We start from the raw sequence: 20,342 nt of genomic DNA on the forward strand, positions 1-20,342 counted from the left end.
CGTGACTACAGACGCATCAGGAAACCAAATGCCCCCCAGACCTCATCCCACCGGAATGATTTCGCTTCTCAGTTGAGGGTGGAATCGCTTGATTATTTCCCTGAGAATGCTCGGCAAATAAATTCGGGGGTTCCAAAACCCGACAGCGTTATGGCTCGCGGTTGATTTGCTCCAGTGGAGGAGGAGTGACAAGAGGAGACTACGCTAGCTGTAGGTAGAGAGAGAGCCTGGCCTCCCTGTCCCTCCCCTCTACGACCCAGAAGTAGAGAGACACAGCGCAGGATTGGGTAACATACTGGGGTGTCACATGATACGCTGCTTTCAGAAAAGGGGTACAGTCTAGGAGCTGACCGCTGCCATCTTGCATCTCCCACAGTGCTTAGCACAGCGCTTTTTTCTGGTATTAGTTAAGCACTTACTGTGTGCCAGGACTGCGCTAAGCCCCGGGACAGATGCGAGCTAATCAGGTTGGACACGGTCTATGTCCCGACATGGAGCTCACAGTCTTAGTCCCCATTTTACCTGAGGCACTGAGAAATAAAGTGATTGTCCGAGGTCCCACAGCAGAACCCAGGACCTTCGGACTCATTAGTTCACTCAATCCTATTTATAGAGCGCTTACTGTGTGCAAAACAATGCACTAAGCACTTGGGAGAGTACAACACTAAACAGACACATTCCCTGCCCACAGTGAGCTCACGGTCTAGAGGGAGAGTCAGACATCCAGGCCCACGGTCTATCCAGTAGGCCACGTTGCTTCTCAGTGCTCGGCACGTGATAAGCCCTGAGTAAATGCCGCTATTATGTACCATCAGCCCAATCCCACCCCTGATGCCCAAGGACATTGCTTTTTCCAACCCAAAGGGGAAACCAGCTCAGCGGGGTTTAGACAGATACATGACTCACGCCCGCAGCTGGGAGGGGAAGCGCGAGGGAGGACCAGGCAAGAAAAGGTTTAGAAAGCAGAAGCCGTCACGTGGGGAACCGGAGAAGGAAGCGCCGCTCAGTCCTGGGGCCGGTGGGAAGTTGAGGAGAGGTGGACGGCAGCTTCCGTATCGCCTCATCTCCACCGGATGCCTCTTCCCGGGATGAAAGGGACCTCCTTCTTCGAGTGCTTAGCGGGCAGGGCCATCTTGCCTCTTCCGGCCCCCATTGGTCACAACAAAGATGCGGGGACAAAGGATATTTTAAAAGCACGGGACACTTGGCAAGGTGTGAGGCGTCGATCCAGGAATACAGGAAGTTGCAGGAGCCACTGCTGGGCTGGGGAAAGCTGTCTCCTGAAAAAGAAATCACACCCCAGCCATCACGGTCTGCCCAGCCTCTGGCCATGGAAGCAGTGTGGCCTCATGGGCCTGGGGAGGCCCAAGGACCTGCTTTCTAAGCCTGGTTCCGCCAGCGGTCTGCTGTGTAACCTTCGACAAGTCGCTTCATTTTCTGTGCCTCAATTACCTCATCTGTAAAATGGGGTGTGAGCCCCATGTGGGACAGGAACTGTGTCCAACCTGATTTGCTTGGATCCACCCCAGCTCTTAGTACAGTTCCTGGCACATAGTAAGCACTTCACAAATAACACTATTATTATTATTCTTCCCGGTCTTGAAAGTGGAACAGTTCCTGATCTCCAGGAGCCAATGAGAAAAAGGGGAAGAGAAGGAGAAGAGAAGGGAGGAAGGGGAGGAGAAGGGAAAAGAGGCAGGGAGACAGAAGAGACTGTAAACTCCTCCTGGAAACTGTGAGCTCCTTGTGGTCAGGGATCCCCTCTACCCACTATGTTGCATTGTACTTTCCCAAGTGCTTAGTACAGTGCTCTGCACACAGTAAGCACTCAATAAATACCATTAAATGACTGATTGCTTGATGAGGGAAGAGGGACATGACTGAATATGCAAAAGGAAAAAAGGATGAGTAGTTGAAATATGATAGTGGAAAAAGGAAGTTCCACTGCCTGGAACTCTGTGTCGCCGCTCCAGCTTTGGACCCCTTAAAAGTCCTTCTTATAAGGCCACTCCTCCAGGAGGTGTTATCTGAAAAGTCACCCTTCTTCTGGTCACACCTACTCTGTTGTACTCTTCCAAGAGCTTAGTACAGTGTTCTGCACAAAATAAGCACTCAATCAATTCCACCGAATGATTGATCGATTACCATCCCCTCAGCCAGTCTGTCTGTCTCTCCCCCTCTAAACTGTAAGCTCCTGTGGGCAGGGAACGTGTCTACCAACTTTGTACACTGTACCCTCCCAAGCACTTCTTAGAGTTCTCTGGACTCAATAAGCACTCCATAAATAGCACTGATGGACATCCTTCCAGTCGCTCAGCATAATCAGTACCATGGACTGATTGATTATCTTTCCTATTAAACCGATAGTTTCTCAGAGGTACAGATCACTTCTCTCATATGTCCCAGCTAGTTCAGGGTTCTGCATCTGCTGATGCTGATGTTAAGTATTCTGGCATTCAGGAGAGGAGTGCTCTGCACACAGTAAGCGCTCAAGAAATGCAACTGAATGAGTGTGCGTATGTGTGTACGTGTGTGTATCCATATGTGAGTCACGTATGAGGGGGTGTGTATCTGTATGTAAGGGCTGGAGGCGGGGGGGGGGGTATCCGTATGTGAGTACGGGACGAGGGGTATCTGTATTTGACTGCTGTGTGAGGGTTTGTGTATCTGTGAGTGCTGTGAGAGGGTTTGTGTGTCTGTATGTGAGAGCAGGACAAAGCTGTGTTTCACTGTCTGTGAGTGACAGTGGGCGGGTATCTGTGAGGAGTGTGTGTATGTGGGGGCGTGTATCTGTACGTGAGCGCTGTAGACTGTGCGATTGGACCGTGCGCCCGTCAAAGGGCAGGGGCTGTCTCTATCTGTTACCGAGTTGTACATTCCAAGCGCTTAGTGCAGTGCTCTGCACATAATAGTGTTGGTATTTGTTAAGCACTACGTGCCGAGCACTGTTCTGAGCGCTGGGGTAGACGCGGGGGAATCGGGTTGTCCCACGTGAGGCTCCCGGCTAATCCCCATTTTACAGATGAGGTAACTGAGGCCCAGAGAAGTGAAGTGACTCGCCCGCGGTCACACAGCTGACAAGCGGCAGAGCCGGGATTCGAACTCATGACCTCTGACTCCCAAGCCACGTAGTAAGGGCTCAATAAATACTGTTGAACGAATGAATGCTGTATGAGAGGGTCTGTTTCTACTCGGTTCTAAAGAAGACTGCAGTGCTTAGTACAGTGCGCTGCACACAGTAAGTGCTTAATAAATACTATTACAGCAACTGCAGGAAAGGCAGTGTTCCCTGCAATAGAGCATGGAGGAGGGGGCAGGGAACGAGAACCCACCTACCCCCAATAATAACATATACCACCGCGATCACAGTAATCTACACCTAGCTTCTCAATTCAAGGACCTATCTTGAGAGTCAGCTGTGAGTTATCATTATTATTATCGGTATTATCAATACGCTTATAATAAAACACAACTGTTGTTCTGAACAAAAATAGTGGTATTTGTTATACACTTACTTTGTGTCAAGGACTGTACTAAGCACCGAGGTAGATACAGTCTAGGCAGGTAGGACACAGTACTTGTCCCCCAGGGAGCCCGTAGTGTGAGAGGGATGGAAAACAGGTGTTTAGACCCCATTTTACAGATGAGGGAACTGAGGCACAGAAAAAAGTGATTTGCCCAGGGTCACAGAGAAGGCAAGAGGCAGAGCTAAGATTAGAACCCAGGTCCCCTGACTCCCAGGCCCGTGTTCATTCCACTGGGCCACGCTACTCCCCAAAGCAGTTTCAGATATCCCAGGGACATCAACTCACCCTTCGAGAGAACTCAGTGAATTGCTTTGTATCCAAAAACAGCCACATATATAGAAATGCAGAATTCCACAATAGTAAGGATCAGCATCACACTTATGATTCCCTAAAAAACAAGGATGGAAAGCCATAGGAGAGAAGTAGAGCAGACACAGAATGAACCACTAAAGACCAGAGCCCAATGTAACGGAAAGACATAGGGAGAAATCGAGTAGAAACCGCATTAATCGCTGACTAGAACCCACTAGAATGAAATATAATTGTGGGTTGGAATGACAGCAGATGCTATCGTTTCAAGTTACTGATTCATGAGACAGGTACCTTTCCTAATTTAGAGCCTTTTCTGGTTCCACATTTTCTCGTCAGATTTAGTACTGCATAATGGTACCCAAAGGAAGAATCCCTAAGACAACCAAACAGGAAGGGTACATGACCTTCCCTAGTTGTAAATTCACACAGCTTGGGTTTGGGGTGCCCCCCCACCCCACCCCACCCTCTCCCCCTCCAAGAGAACGAGTTGCCTCCTTTTATTATAGTAAGGGGGTTTAGTAGCTTTCAAATAGCTCCTTGCGGGGAGGGGAAGGTGTCTAGCAAATCTGTTACGCTGTACTCTCCCAAGCCCTCGGGACGGCGCTCTGCACACGGTTAGCACTCAATAAACACGACTGACTGATCTAAGTCATCTGGCCCCATCACGCTGGGGGATGTCAATACTCACTAGGAATTAGGACAAAGATTAGAATTCAGAATATAGGATATCTGAGCACTCCCTGGGAAAACACTTACCAGAAAAACGGACAAGTATTTTTTCAGTTCGTCATTTTGAGCATGTTTATACACAAGACTAATTGCAGTCAAAGCCAAGCAGATCCCAATAAATCCCAGAAGGGCAACGATAGCACAGATAATGTTTAATATCATGCTGCTTCTCACCTGAAAGAGAATAAAATCACTATTACCCACCCACAGCTCGGTCCCCCGAGGCTCCTTATTTTCCCTGTAAGCCAACGGTATCCCAATTCCTGTTCTAGGGGGAAAGAGTGGAGGCCCTGAGCGGGCCATTTTCATTTTATTGTTGGGGACCAGGAAGGATCCATAACGACAGTGTGACCAACTTGATTCATTTTCTATTTGCTCCTGTATCCTGCTCAGTGTTCTTAATTAGTTGCATTCAAATAGAGTGTTAAGTAAAAGAGCACTAAACAACGTAGAGTTCCCCAGAGGTAATAGCATTAAGCATGAATGCATTCCCAAGATTCAAAGCTTGAATGAAAACAATGGAAACATACTGAACGGGGAAAATACAATACAGTTACGTGAAAAGTATTCATTTATATTAATGTTTGCCTCCCTCTAGATTATAAACTCACTGTGGGCAGGGAACGTGTCTACCAACTGTGATGATCTGTACTCTCCCAAGAGCTTAATGGGGCTCTGCACACAGGAGCTGCTCAATAAATACCACTGATCGGTGGATGATCAAATATGAATGCAAATAAAAAGCAGTAACGGAAGGTTTTGAATGAGCGCATTATGTCAGTAAATTTCAATATATCATCTTTCACATCCTGTTCAGCAAAAATATACCATATATTAACATATTAGAAATGGCATTCTCGGTGTTAAAGACATCTGCCGTTGGTTAATGATAGGCTGGCTTTAACCACTCTATTCAAACCCCTCAACACGCAATAGTACATTTTGTAGTTATCTCGAAGAGAGCTCGGTAAAAAAGAATGGTGCTAAAATTCAGGAGTGATAATTGTAAAAAAGTGCTAAAAGAAGAGTGTTATAACAAGGAGAGATTGTAAGATGAGACACCGGATCAGTCCCCAGTGCTTCAATCAGAACACGGAAAGAAAATGTTTTAGTCGTAGAGTACAGGCTGGGTCTCTGTGGTGCTCTCCTTCTCGCTAATCAATCACTGGTATTTATTTAGTACTTACTCTGTGAAGAGCACTGTGCTAAGTACGTGAAAGTACAAGAGTTGGTAGACATGTTCCCTGCTCACGGTAAGCTCTAAGCAGTGTCTAGAATAAACTGATTCTATTAACTGCATCACTGAAGAGAAGTTCTCACTTACCAAGTCTCGTGTGAGCTTCTTCGATGCTGAAATGGTGATGGAACCAGTAGTGATGTACTGTTTGCAGAATGAGAAAGGTTAGTGACTCTCTGTGCAGCCATTCCATGTCCTCCACGTGTATAACACACCATATCCCACCCCATATGAGACCAGGAATCCAGCAGCATACGCTGATGATTATTCCCCTTTGTATTATTATTACTAAAGCACTAAATACTAAAATACTTTGTATTCTTTGTATTTCTTTGTATTATTATCACTAAAGTACTAAATACTAAAATACTAAAGTAATAATAATAATGATGTTGGTATTTGTTAAGCGCTTACTATGTGCCGAGCGCTGTTCTAAGCGCTGGGGTAGACACGGGGGAATCAGGTTGTCCCACATGGGGCTCACAGTCTTAATCCCCATTTTACAGATGAGGGAACCGAGGCACCGAGAAGCTAAGTGACTTGCCCAAAGTCACACAGCTGACAAGTGGTCGAGCAGGGATTCGAACCCATGACCTCTGACTCCAAAGCCCGGGCTCTTTCCACTGAGCCACGCTGCTTAGTGATAGTAGTATTAATATTATTATTTGTATTGTATTTGTTCAGCACTTTAATTTGGGTCACGTGCCATTCTAATTACTGGAGTAGATCCAAGTTAATCAGGTTGGATAAAGTCCCTGTCCCACATGGACCTGACCGTCTAAGTAGGAGGGAGAAGAGGCATTGAATCCCCATTTTATAGTTGGGGGAACTGAGGCACAGAGAAGTTAAGTGATTGCCCACGGTCACGCCACATACAGTGGGGGGGGAATAGAACCCGGGTCCTCTGACTCCCAGGCCTGCGCTCTTTCCCATGAGGTAAGTGAAAAACCGCGTGGGCGACGGCAACCTGATGCTCCACACATTTACTAAGCAGTAAATGCCACTGGGTAGATCAAAGATGCTTGAAACAAGCGGCTGTCTGGCAGCAAAGCCCACACGGCTGAGCCGTCATTCTGAAGAGGAAGGACCTCGCCAGGAAAATGTGAGACTTGGCAGTGATTTCTATGACGGGTCTCCACCTGAATTTCTTGGTTCCGTTCCGCGTTGCAACGTTAAGTCCATATCCGCATCTCATGACTACCTAGATCTCGTCGTTCTTGACGCCGACCTCTCAACCTCTTCTTGGCTCTGGCCTGGAATGCCCTCCCTCCTCATATCTGACAAATACTTTCCTCCGCTTCAAAACCTTATTGAAAGCACATCGCCTCCAGGGGACCTTCCCTGACTAAGCTCTCCTTTCTTCCTCTCCCTCTCCCTTCTGCATCGCCCTGACTTTCTCCCTTTATCCAGACCCAAAGTACTAATGTACGTATTTGTAATTTATTTATTCATATTAATGTCTGTCTCTCCCTCTAGACTGTAAGCTCACTGTGGGCAGGGAATGTGCCTGTTGTACTGCTACGTCGTACTCTTCCAAGCACTTAATACAATGCGCCGCACACAGTAAGCCTTCGATAAATACTACTGACTGACTGTTCTCCTTATCACAGACCAGCCAGATCTTCCAGAACACAGTTGTGATTTTCTCTGAGTAGAGCTGGCTTTCTTTTCAGATAGTTTTCAATTCAGATAGAGTTCTAATTGGATACGTCCTCTCTTTGAAATCACCATTTGTTTAGATGAGCCTATGAGCGTGCGATTTAAAAAGGACTTTACATACACCCCGTGCTATAAAAAGGAGGGGTCTAAGTTCCTGTTGAACCGCCAAATGGAGAAAAATTATCTTTGTGGTAGGTCGGCCTTGACTGACCCCCATCTGTGGACGCGCAGCTGCGTCTTCCAATATCGCACTGCGTTCTATCCGGGCCGACGCATCTTTTCAGAAGATTGTTCCCTAACGTCGTTCTAGCCAAAACGCAGAGCGAAAAGACATGCTAATTCATTGTGGGCAGGGAACGTCTGCTAATTCTGTTGCAAGCCTTCTCCCAAGTACTTAGCTCAGTGCCCTGCACGCTGTAAGAGCTCAGTAAATATCACTGATTGATTGGCTGACGGAACTGAGGGCATCATTGAACAGCCCTTGGAGAAGCAGCGTGGCTCAGTGGAAAGAGCCCGGGCTTTGGAGTCAGAGGTCATGAGTTCGAATCCCGGCTCCGCCACTTGTCAGCTGTGTGACTGTGGGCAAGTCACTTAACTTCTCTGGGCCTCAGTTACCTCATCTGTAAAATGGGGATTAAGACTGTGAGCCCCATGTGGGACAACCTGATTCCCCTATGTCTACCCCAGCGCTTAGAACAGTGCTCTGCACATAGTAAGCGCTTAACAAATGCCAACATTATTATTATTATTATTATTATTAACCCTCTGAGGAAAAGCATTCAAACCTCCCGCCCCTCACCCTCAATCACTGCAAAAGCCAAAGTCATCCAAGAGGAATGACCAAGGACCTCACTTCGGAAAGAACTAAAATTACTCACAAATGTCATTCCCCAGAACGCATAGCCCCAAGAATAATTTCCATAAACTATTCCAGAAATGAGGAGGAGAATTCCGATCACAATCTGGACAGCCTGGAAGAAAGGAAAGAAATCAAGAGCACCAATTTCATACAGTTGCTGAAGACCAATCGTCTGCTCCCCCAAAAAACCACAAATGCTTGCTAAAAAGCTTGGCCTTTAAAATATTCTAGATTTTGAAAGATATTCACTTGAAGAATCAGATTCCTTCGCCTTTGGAGTGGGTTTATTTCATTGGACCTGCAGTCCACTTTGGCACACTCTGTGAATACTCTATATTAAGGGGCTCAGAAATTCCTCCTTGAAGCCCCAAGGTGTAGATTAATCCCTCTCCCTCTGTCCCCCCCTCAGTGGAGGAGACTGGCTCCTTGATTACTCAGCAGCCTGACTGAAGAAGCTCAAATGAGTGACCAATCCATCGCCTTCAGGCTCAAAGGGTCACTCAGTATAGGACAACGATGTACTGTCTGCCCCGTCACGTGTTTCTGGGAAAATAGGACAAGACTGGCATCTGGTAAGAACAATAATGTTGGTATTTGTTAAGCGCTTCCTCTGTGCAGAGCACTGTTCTAAGCGCTGGGGGAGACACGGGGGAATCAGGTCCCACGTGGGGCTCACGGTCTTCATCCCCATTTTCCAGATGAGGGAACTGAGGCCCAGAGAAGTGAAGTGACTCGCCCACAGTCACACAGCTGACAAGTGGCAGAGCCGGCATTCGAACCCATGACCTCTGACTCCCAAACCCGTGCTCTTTCCACTGAGCCACGCTGCTTCTCTATCCCTTGGGCAGTGAAGAGAGAGGCCCCCGGACAGAGATACAGTGAAGGGGGTATGAAGTGGTAAAATTTGCTGCTCCCTAAGGTTGATTTTTTTTAATATAGCATTTGATAAGTGCTTACTCTGTGCCAGGTCCTATACTAACCATCAGGATAGATACGCGAATGAGATTAGACACAGTCTGTGTCCCACATGAGGCTCCCAGTTTTAATCCCTATTTTACAAATGAGGCAACCGAGGGTCAGAGAGGTTAAGTGACATACCCGAGGTCACGCAGCAGACAAGGGGCAGAGCCGGCATTAGAATCCAGGTCCTTCTGACTCCCATGCTCTATCCACTAGGCCGTGATTGCCCTGAACTCTTCCCTACGTGGTGTATAGAAGCAGCGTGGCTCAGTGGAAAGAGCCTGGGCTTCAGAGTCAGAGGTCATGGGTTCGACTTCCGGCTCTGCCACTTGTCAGCTGTGTGACTGTGGGCCAGTCACTCAACTTCTCTGTGCCTCAGTTCCCTCATCTGGAAAATGGGGATGAAGACCGTGAGCCCCACGTGGGCCGACCTGATTCCCCTGTATCTACCCCAGCGCTTAGAACGGTGCTCTGCACATAGTAAGCGCTTAACAAATACCAGCATCATTATTATTATTTCTAAATCCGGCTGTGCTGTACTGCACCGTAGGAAAATCCACTTTGGACTCCAAACTTCCTTCTCCTTTCTCTTGGTCCTTTTTTTCCCCCCTCAAGCCGTCTTTATCCCCTCATTGTTTCATTTTTAAATCATCACCCCTTATAAAATAAAATAAATTGGGGCATTTGTTAAGCGCTTACTATGTGCAAAGCACTGCTCTAAGCGCTGGGGGATACAAGGTGATGAGGTTGTCCCACGTGGGGCTCACGGTTTTTTAATCCCCATTTGACAGACGAAGTAACGGAGGCACAGAGAGGTTAAGTGACTTGCTCAAGGTCACACAGCTGACTAGCGGCGGAGCCGGGATTAGAACCCGTGACCTCTGACTCCCAAGCCCGCGCTCTTTCCACTGAGCCACGCTGCTTCTTATCCCCTCTGGACTGAAGCGGTCAGCAGTGTTTCACTCCCCACACATTCGGGGTTCAGATGTTCTCCTCCGAGGTGGATGGATATAAATGATGATGGCATTTGTTAAGCACTTACTATGTGCCCGGCACTGTACTGACCACTAGGGTGGATACAAGCAAACTGGGTTGGACGTAGCATTTAAACGAAGCATACTGGTTGGGTTTCGGCCTCAACGATCCCCTAGCATCATTCAGCTGATCACTAGTTGTCTAAAATCCCTTTTCTCGGTCCACCGGGAACAAACTGAAACAGCCCCTGTGGGCTTCTCGGAGAGCAGTGACTGAACACGCCGCCTTCTCGCCTCAGGTGACTTACCCCCAGAGGAATTGGCTTCCCCTCACGGAATCTCTCCAGGTTGCCCCCGAACCCGGAATTGCCCCCTGAAGTGAGTCCTGGCTGAGAATTCATCTCCTGACAGTTGTCGCTGAAACAGAGAAGGGACCAACAACTTGAGGATAATAATGATCACGTCGGTATTTGTTAAGCGCTTACTATGTGCCGAGCACCGTTCTAAGCGCTGGGATATACAGGGTAATCAGGTTGTCCCACATGAGGCTCACAGTCTTCATCCCCATTTTACAGATGAGGGAACTGAGGCCCGGAGAAGTGAAGCGACTCGCCCACAGTCACCCAGCTGACAAGTGGCGGAGGCGGGATTCGAACCCGTGACCTCTGCCTCCCAAGCCCGGGCTCTTTCCGCTGAGCCACGAAGCAGCATCGAGGCCTTCTTGAAGGCCCATCTCCTCCGATGAATGAATGAATGAATGAAAGGCCTGGAGACGGAGCACGGGCCTGCGAGTCAGAGGATCTTGGGTTCTAATGCCGGCTCCTCCGTTCGTCTATGTGACCCTGGGCAAGTCACTTCACTTCTCTGTGCCTCGATTTCGGCACCTGTAAAATGGAGATTAAGACTTGTCCCTGGGTGGGACAGGGACTGTGTCCAACCCAATTATCTTGGCTCTTTCCCAGTGCTTAGTTCAGCGCCTGGCGTAATGAGTGCTTTACAGATACTACAATTAAGGTATGTGGTGCCGCCAAGTCTGATGTTGGGGCTCCCAAAACCATCGCTACTCTACAAGAACCTACTCTGCTACATCCAGTCGATCAGTCAGTGCAAGGACCGTCTCTAACCGTTACCGATTTGTCCATTCCAAGCGCTTAGTACAGTGCTCTGCACATAGTAAGCGCTCAATAAATACTATTGAATGAATGGTATTTACTGAGGCCTTAATGTTGGTATTTGGTTGGTATCTGTTAAGCGCTTACTATGCGCAGAGCACTGTTCTAAGCGCTGGGCTAGACACAGGGGAATCAGGTTGTCCCACGTGGGGCTCACAGTCTTCATCCCCATTTTCCAGATGAGGTCACTGAGGCACAGAGAAGTTGAGTGACTTGCCCACAGTCACACAGCTGACAGGTGGCAGAGCCGGGATTCGAACCTCTGACTCCAGAGGCCGGGCTCTTTCCACTGAGCCACGCTGCTTCTCTGCCTTACTATACGCAGAGCACTTTACTCAGAGTTTGGGAGAGTACAACCAAATTAACGGACATTTCCCAGGCCCATAACGAGCTTGCAGATCTGGAGGGCGGAAGCGGAGCTGTGGCCCTTTCCTTTCAGGGGAAAGGACACCTGGTGAAGCCGACATAGACGCAGCAACCGGTCCCGACTGTTACAGCAGCAATCTTGAACCAGAATCATGCCCTGGGGAGAAGAGCTTTCTACGAGCAATCAGGGAACCTCCGATTAATTGGACTGGCATACCGTGCCCTCCCAGGCCAAGAGCCCGGGTTTAGGAGGCAGAGGTCATGGGTTCGAATCCCCGCTCCGCCACTCGTCAGCTGTGTGACCCTGGGCAAGTCACTTCACTTCTCGGTGCCTCAGTTACCTCATCTGGAACCTGGGGAGCGAGCCTGTGAGCCTCCCGTGGGACAACCTGATTCCCCTGGATCTACCCCCAGCGCTTAGAACAGCGCTCTGCACGTAGGAAGCGCTTAACAAATGCCAACGTAATCATTAGTAGTAGTACGGTGTTCTGAACAAAGTAAGCATTCAAAAATATGATGGACCGAGTGGTTGACGTGAGACTTACTCCCTGAGACTCTCTCTGCTCTCTTTCCCTATTCCCTTGACAATCTAGCTGTCCCTTTGTTGGACAAGAGATTAAACCCCCAGCACTCGACAACACGAGGTTCCTTTGGGGGTTACCAAAGAAAGGAAAGAGCTGTTCGCCCATCCACCTCCACATCAAACAAAAACTCCTTCCCCCTTGGCTTTAAGGCAGCTCTATCTCACCTATCAATCGATTGTATTTATTGAACATTTACTGTGCGCAGAGCACTGTACTAAACACTTGGAAAAATATAACAGGGTTGGTAGACATGTTCCCCGTCCACAGTGAGTTACCTTCCTTTGCTCTTCTCCCACTACGCCCCAGCCCGCGCACTTCACTCCTCTACAGTTCACCTACTTATTGTGCCTCAGACTCATCTCTTGCCATCATCTCTCGGTTATTATTATTAATGATGATAATAAAGCAGAAAAGCAGAGAAGCAGCGGGGCTCAGTGGAAAGAGCCCGGGCTTGGGAGTCAGAGGTCATGGGTTCGACTCCCGGCTCTGCCACTTGTCGGCTGGGTGACTGTGGGCAAGTCACTTCACTTCTCTGGGCCTCAGCTGCCTCATCTGTAAAATGGGCATTAAGACTGTGAGCCTCACGTGGGACAACCTGATGACCCTGTATCTCCCCCCGCGCTTAGAACAGTGCTCTGCACCTAGTAAGCGCTTAACAAATACCAACATTATTATTATTATTTGCTCACCCCCTAATTCCTGCCTGGAAACTCTTCCAACCTTCATATCTGATAGACTACCAACTCTCCTCATCTTCAAAGCCCTACTCGAATCACATCTCCCCCAGGAAGCCTTCCCTGACTAACCTCTCACCTCCCCACTCTATTCTCCCTCCCCTCTGTAACCCCTATGCTCTTGGGTCTGTAAACTCTCAACACTTTAATACTCAGCCCATACCCTACCCCACATTAATTATGAACATATCCTTATACTCTGCTGCTTCTCCTAACAATCATCGTCATCATCACTGTGATCTTTGTTAACACTTACTGCGTACCAGGAACGCACTAAGCACTTTGGCACCACATAAACTAAAATTGGAACGATACAGAGAAGATGAGCTCAAGAATGACATGCAAATTCATGAAGCGTCCCGTATTTTTTCCGGCTCTTAATGCAGTGCCAGGCACATACTAAGCGCTTAACCAATACCGTAATTATTACGCAAGATGATCGGGTTGGACACGCTCCCTGTCTCACACAGGACTCGGAGTCTTAATCTCTATTTTACAGATGATGTAACCGAGGCAAAGAGAAGTTAAGTGACTTACCCAAGGTCACACAGCAGACGAGTGGCAGAGGAGGGATTAGAACCCAGGTCCTCTGTTCACTAGGCCAGGCTGCTTTTCTCCCCAACTACACTGTCATTTTTTTTCTTTTTTTGTAACATTTCTTAAGCACTTACTATGCGCCAGGCACTGTACCAAGCAGTGGAGTAGATACAAATTGAACGCAGTCTATGTCCCATATAGGGCTCAAAGTCTTAGTCCCCATTTTACAGATAAGGTTACTGAAGCATAGAGAAGTTAAGTGACTCGCCCAAGATCACACAGCAGACAAATGGCGAAGCTGAGATTAGAACCCACGTCCTTCTAACTCCCAGACCCATGCACTATCCAGTAGGCCACACTGAATAACTCTGCAACGGTTCTGCCAACTCTGTGTACTCTTCCAAATGCTCAGTACAGTCCTCTTCCCACAGTAAGCGCTCAATAAATACTACTGATTTGAAGGCTGATTTGATCTGGCCTCTTACAACCGAGGGAGAGAGATCAGATGGACGCAACTCATCCACACCCAAATTCAGATGGAACACGAATTGTAACGGCAAAGGATAAAAAAGATATGAGCGCAAAATAATAATAATAATGATAATGATGATATTTGTTAAGCGCTTACTATGTGCCAAGCACTGGTCTGAGTACTGGGGTAGATACAGGTTAATCAGGTTGTCCCATGTGGGGCTCACAGTCTTAATCCCCATTTTATAGATAAAGGGAAGCGAGGCACAGAGAAGTCAAGTGGCTTGCCCGAAGTCACACGGCTGCCAAGTGGCGGAGCCACGATTAGAACCCGCGACCTCTTACTCCCAAACCCATTCTCTTTCCACTAAGCCACGCTGCTTCTCATAAACATAAACCCTGAAAATAATAATAATAACTCTGGTATCTGTGAAGCGCTTACTATGTGCAGAGCACTGTTCTAAGCACTGGGGTAGATACAGCGTACTCAGGTTGTCCCACCTGAGGCTCACAGTCTTCATCCCCATTTTCCAGATGAGGGAACTGAGGCCCAGAGAAGTGAAGTGACTTGCCCCCAGTCACACAGCTGACAGGCGGCAGAGCCGGGATGGGGACCCATGACCTCTGGCCCCCAAGCCCATGCTCTTTCCACCGAGCCAAGCTGCTTAGTAAGAGACCAGTCTCCCGCCAGCTGAACGGCATCTTTTTTTTTTTATCTGTAGAGCTTCTCTCTGACTGACTGTAAACCTGAGCTCCGCAGATGTAGCCCCCGCCTCACCTTCCCCACTACCACGGAGGATGTCATTTTAGCTGCTCGGCGGGGCTGCGATTAGAAGGAAGGGACCGGCTGTTCAAACCGACAAACCCGGTAGAAATAAGATTTGTCGCGCACTCTCTAGGTGTAATCCGCTGTACTAAGCGCTTGGGAAGTACCGTACGAGTAAAATATTCCCTCACCAGAAGAAGCTGATACTCTTATGGGGGAAGATGGACATAGAGTATTTGCTAGAAGAGTAATCCAAATGAATCATGGAACTAATAATAATAATGTTGGTATTGGTTAAGCGCTTACTATGTGCAGAGCACTGTTCTAAGCGCTGGGGGAGATACGGGGTCATCGGGTTGTCCCACGTGAGGCTCACGGTCTTACTCCCCATTTTACAGATGAGGGAACTGAGGCACCGAGAAGTGAAGTGACTGGCCCACGGTCACACAGCGGACAAGCGGCAGAGGCGGAATTCGAACCCATGACCTCTGACTCCCAAGCCCGGGCTCTTTCCACTGAGCCATGCTGCTTCTCTATAAATAGATTGATGATATTAATAATAATAATAATGATGACACCTGTTTAGTACTTGCTATATGCCAACCGCTGCTCTAAGTGCTGGGGTAGATACAAATTAATCAGGTTAGACACAGTTCCTTTCCCACATGGAGCTCACAGTCTTAATGCCCATTATAGAGATGGGGTAACTGAGGCACAGAGAAGTGACTTGCCCAAGATCGCACAGCAAACATGTGGCACAACGGGGATTAGAACCTAGCTCCTTCTGACTCCCAGGCCAGTGCTCTATCCACTAAGCCACACTGCTTGAATTGAATCCCCATTTTACAGATGAGGTGCAGAGAATTAAGTGACTCACCCGAGGTCACACCGAGCCGTTTTCTTCATACCCAACCTCATCAAGGGAACAGATATTCCATTCCGAAAGGGCTCTTAATTACCTAAAACTTCTCCCCACTCCAGTGCGGGTCCATAGTCTCCCTCCTCCTCCAAAATCGAGAAACAACCTGGGAGTCAGAGGGCCTATCCCAGCTCTGCGACCTGTCTGCTGTGTGACCTCGGGCAAATCACTTCACTTCTCTGGGCCTCGGTCACCTCATCTGTAAAATGGAGATTAAGACTGCGAGCCCCACATGGGACCGGGATTGTGTCCAACCTGGTCGGATTGCATCTACTCCGGCTCTTAGCCTGTCACATCGGAAATAAATATCACTTGAAAAAAAAATCCCAGTGAAGAACAGAGCCACTGAGGTCTCCATCGGGTTTCCAAAGTACGAGGTCAACTGACGAGGAGAGAAATTGAATCTCCTTGACCTACCTGAGCCCTGGGGTGGCTTTAGTGAGTGAGATTTCCTTTCTTCACAGAGCCTCAGCTCACAGAGACGGAGCCAAAGCCTTTGTGGTTCCGCTGGAGTTTCCCCGTTGTATTACTGCACCTCCACTCAACTGAGACTTTTATCTCGGTTGCCCAAACTTCAGTTTCTTCAGAGAAGTCGTTCCTGGCAGCTCACACGGTATCTGAGAAGTGGACGTGGCTTGAGGCCGCTCTCTGGGGTATTGGTAATCGTTTTGAAATGATGAGTAGAGGTGGGCTAACGAGGAAGCAGTGGGGCCTGGAGGAAGAAGCGTGGGCCTGGGAACCAGAGGACTGAGTTCGAATTCCCACACTGCCGCTTACCCGGCTGTGCGACCTTGGGCGAGTCACTTTGCTTCCTCTTCCCACAGTAAGCGCTCAATAAATACTACTGATTTGAAGGCTGATTTGATCTGGCCTCTTACAACCGAGGGAGAGAGATCAGATGGACGCAACTCATCCACACCCAAATTCAGATGGAACACGAATTGTAACGGCAAAGGATAAAAAAGACATGAGAGCAAAATAATAATAATAATGATAATGATGATATTTGTTAAGCGCTTACTATGGGCCAAGCACTGGTCTGAGTACTGGGGTAGATACAAGTTAATCAGGTTGTCCAGTCTTAATCCCCATTTTATAGATAAAGGGAAGTGAGGCCTCATCTGTAAAACGGGGATTCGATACCTGTTCTTCCTCCCACTTAGACTACGAACCCCACCCGGGACAAGGACACGTGGTCGACACAATTACCTCACTGCGGGCAGGGAACGTGACTGTTTATTGTTATAGTGTACTCTCCCGAGCGCTTAGTACAGTGCTTGGCACACCGTAAAGCGCTCAATAAATCTGATTGAATGGATGAATGATTATCTCCACCGCAGCGCTTAGTACAGGACTTGGCATATAGTAAGCACATAATAAGCACTTAAATACCATCTTTGTTATTATTGACATCCATCTCCCTGAGGAAGGGCATTTTGAGAATTCAAACCCTCAACCCCACAGGGTCAGGTAGGTCCGTCTGTGCCCTAGTGTCCCCTTGACCTGCCTCCGCTATTCCTCGCTCCTCCCTGCCTAGTTCCCGCACATCTTTCTGATCTCTTCACCCGCTATTTCCCAACTCATTCACTTCATCCCTCCCAAGCCAAACCTTTCGATCGATAACTCGCTCTCATCTCTCCCTCCTCCATCCCCTCACTCCTGCTCTTCCCCATGCTTGGAACCTCCTCCCTTCCCAAATCTGACAGACCATCGCTCTTCTCACCTGCAAAGCCCTCCTAAAATCCCTAAAATCTCCTCCAATAAGCCTTCCTTCATTAATCCCCCAGGACCTTAAGCCTAATAGATCCATCGGCCAACTCTAGAACTTGTGGACTTATAAATACCCGTCCTCAGCACTGATGAAGACTAATAACAATACTAATGATGGTATTTGTTAAGTGCTTACTATGTTCCAAGCACTGTTCTACACACTGGAGTAGATACAGGGTAATCAGGTTGTCCCACGTAGGGGTCACACTTTTAATCACCATTTTACAGATGAGGTAACTGAGCACAGAGACGTTAAGTGACATGCCCAAGGTCACACAGCAGACGAGTGGCAGGGCAGGGATTGGAACCCAAGTCCTCTGACATCCAAGCCCATGCCCTTTCCACTAAGCCACGCTTGCACTCCATTTTTTTTCACTTTTCTAGTTGAAAATATTTTTGTATTTGTCCACCCCAGGAAAGAATAGGGAAAGAATTGGGAATAGGGAAAGTATCATGTCATCATTACCAAATGTTTAATCAGTGCTCTGCGCCAAGTAGGTGCTCAGTACATATTACTATTCTCACCAGTGACTATTTCAACCAGTCACAGAAGGAACCAATAGATTTTATCATCCAGAGGAAAGATACCCAAAGCTGTGTATTTCTTGAGTATTCCAGGTGTCCAAAGGGTCAAAACCACCAACTGATTGAAATGTGAAATTTGTTTCTTCCAATCACTTGTTTCATCCCAGCTACAATCAATTCCTTCAAAGGATTTCTTTTACCTCTCCCAGGAATTCCTAATCCATGGGATTCCTCTTCTGTAAAATGGGGATACAAAATCTATTCTTCCTCCTAGTTAGACCATGAGCCTCGTGTGGAACAGGGACTGTATCCAACCTTTTATTTTTTTAATTTTATAGCATTTGTTAAGCAGTTAATATGTGCCAGGAACTGAACTGAGAGCTAGGGCGTATACAAGATAATCTGATAGGACACAGTCCCTATTCGACAAAAGGCTCACAGTCTTAATCTCCATTTAGCAGATGAGAGAACTGAGGCACAGAGACATTAGGGGACCTGCCCAAAGTCAAACAGCAGACAAGTGACGGAACCGGCATGAGAACCCAGGTCCTTCTGGCTCCCAGGCCCGTGCTCTGTCCATTAGACCACTCTGCTTTTCCATTCCTCTGTCACCAGTGGATTTTCCCACGTACCTGTAGGCCAGGGATGGAATTGCCAACTCCAAGGCTTTGAGGGCCAAGGGGTTCATTCCTCATATAAAGAAGTAGGAGGAGAAGAGAGAGAGAGGAAACGTTTCACGCAGTAGTGGTTGGAATGTATTAATTGAGCGTCCACTAGATACAATGCTTTGGGCACTAAGTGTACATTGTACTACGTTCTTTGGGAGGCACAAGAGAAGCGGGGACATATGCCCGGCCCCCAAGGAGCCTTCATTCTATTTAATCAATCCATGGTATTATTTGCTGAGCACTTACCATGGGCAGAGCACTGTAAACATCGTGGCTTAGTGGAAAGAGCAGGGGCTTGGGAGTCAGAGTTCTAATCCCTGGTCCGTCACTTAGCAGCTGTGTGACTTCGGGCAAGTCACTTCACTTCTCTGGGCCTCAGTTACCTCATCTGGAAAGTGGGGATTGAGACTGGGAGTCCCAGGTGGGACAACCTGATTATCCTGGATCTACCCCATGCTTACAACAGTGCTTCGCACATAGTAAGTGCTTAACAAATACCATCATCGTTATTATTATTACTACTAATGACTTGAGAACATAAAGTACAATAGCAATCCCACGAGAGAACATTACCTTCCAAGAGAACAGTATTCCAACCACGCATGTCTAGCTGGATAGTACAGTGCTCTGCACACAGTAAGCGCTCAATAAATACGACTGAATGAATGAATAAAACACAATGTAGTCATGATCCCACAAGAAGCTTACAGTCTACAGGGGAAGGTAGATAAAAGACATTATCTTATGCCGTCGAGTCGTTTCTGACCCATAGCGACACCAAGACACATCTCTCCCAGAATGCCCCACTCTCCATCTGCAATCGTTCTGGTAGTGGATCCAGAGAGTTTTCTTGGTAAAAATATGGAAGTGGTTTACCGTTGCCACCTTCCACACAGTAAACTCGAGTGTCCGCCCTCTACCCTCCCCCATGCCGCTTCTACCCAGCATGGGTGAGTTTTGACTTGTAGCAGATTGCCTTCCACTCGCTAGCCACTGCCCAGGCTAGGAATGGAATGGGTAGGCCTCTGCTTGACTCTCCCTCCTGTAGCTGGGACTGGTACAGTACTGGAAACTCTCTAGGGGTGATCCTGAGAGGGGCAAAATACATTACAGATAGGAGAAATGGCAGCATGAAAAGCTATGTATATAAGTGCTGTGGGGCTGGGGGAATTTCAAAGTAATTAAGCAGTACCCAGCCTGGTGGGTAAGCAATGGAGAAAGGTGGGTGGGTAGGAGAAATAAGGGCTTTGCCAGGGAAGGTCTTTTGAAGGAGATGGGATTTTAGGAGGATACTGAAGGTGGGGACTGATGATATGATGGGGGAGGAAATTCCAGGCCGGAGGGAGTGGTGAAGGAGTCAGCAGCAAGAGAGAGGAGACTGAGATACAATGGGTAAGATGATGTTAGAGGAACCAAGAGTGTGGGCTGGGCTGTATTTGATCAGTAAGGTAAGGTAGGAGGGAGAGAGCTGACTGAGTGCCTTAAAGTCAATAGTCAGTAGTCAAATGGGAAACCACTGTGGATTTTTGAGGAGCGAAGTGATGTGGACTGAACGGTATTTCTGAAAAACCAT

General features: G+C 47.8%; 1 protein-coding gene, 1 non-coding gene and 1 pseudogene across 2 annotated transcripts; 1 reads left to right on the forward strand and 2 right to left on the reverse strand.

Moving 5' to 3' along the window:
- Positions 1-701: 701 nt before the first annotated feature.
- LOC103170900 (membrane-spanning 4-domains subfamily A member 4A-like) lies at positions 702-16,413 on the reverse strand. Its single transcript, XM_007670610.2, has 7 exons — positions 16,224-16,413; positions 10,566-10,674; positions 8,343-8,435; positions 5,893-5,949; positions 4,596-4,742; positions 3,813-3,915; positions 702-1,280 (listed from the first exon to the last, which is right to left on the reverse strand). Exons 2-6 carry the CDS (start codon positions 10,656-10,658, stop codon positions 3,826-3,828), a joined length of 480 nt encoding a protein of 159 aa, XP_007668800.2. The 5' UTR covers positions 10,659-10,674; positions 16,224-16,413; the 3' UTR covers positions 702-1,280; positions 3,813-3,825.
- On the forward strand, positions 13,391-13,482 carry LOC114810357 (annotated as a pseudogene).
- A 3,316-nt stretch (positions 16,414-19,729) lies between the features above and the next one.
- On the reverse strand, positions 19,730-19,867 carry LOC114810890. Its single transcript, XR_003758580.1, has one exon. It is a non-coding gene; the product is annotated as a small nucleolar RNA SNORA7 (small nucleolar RNA).
- Positions 19,868-20,342: the final 475 nt, after the last annotated feature.

The sequence above is a fragment of the Ornithorhynchus anatinus genome, chromosome 3, assembly GCF_004115215.2.
Source record: "Ornithorhynchus anatinus isolate Pmale09 chromosome 3, mOrnAna1.pri.v4, whole genome shotgun sequence".
In the NCBI taxonomy this organism is placed as follows: domain Eukaryota; kingdom Metazoa; phylum Chordata; class Mammalia; order Monotremata; family Ornithorhynchidae; genus Ornithorhynchus; species Ornithorhynchus anatinus.

Bases quoted from the DNA above. Each gene is read 5' to 3' on its own strand.
- LOC103170900 (XM_007670610.2), bottom strand. From the start codon at position 10,658: ATGAATTCTCAGCCAGGACTCACTTCAGGGGGCAATTCCGGGTTCGGG. The intron at 8,436-10,565 runs GTAAGTCACCTG...CCTTTCTTCCAG, and splicing joins GGAAGCCAATTCCTCTGGGG to GCTGTCCAGATTGTGATCGG. The intron at 5,950-8,342 runs GTGAGTAATTTT...TTCTGCAAACAG, and splicing joins CGTTCTGGGGAATGACATTT to TACATCACTACTGGTTCCAT.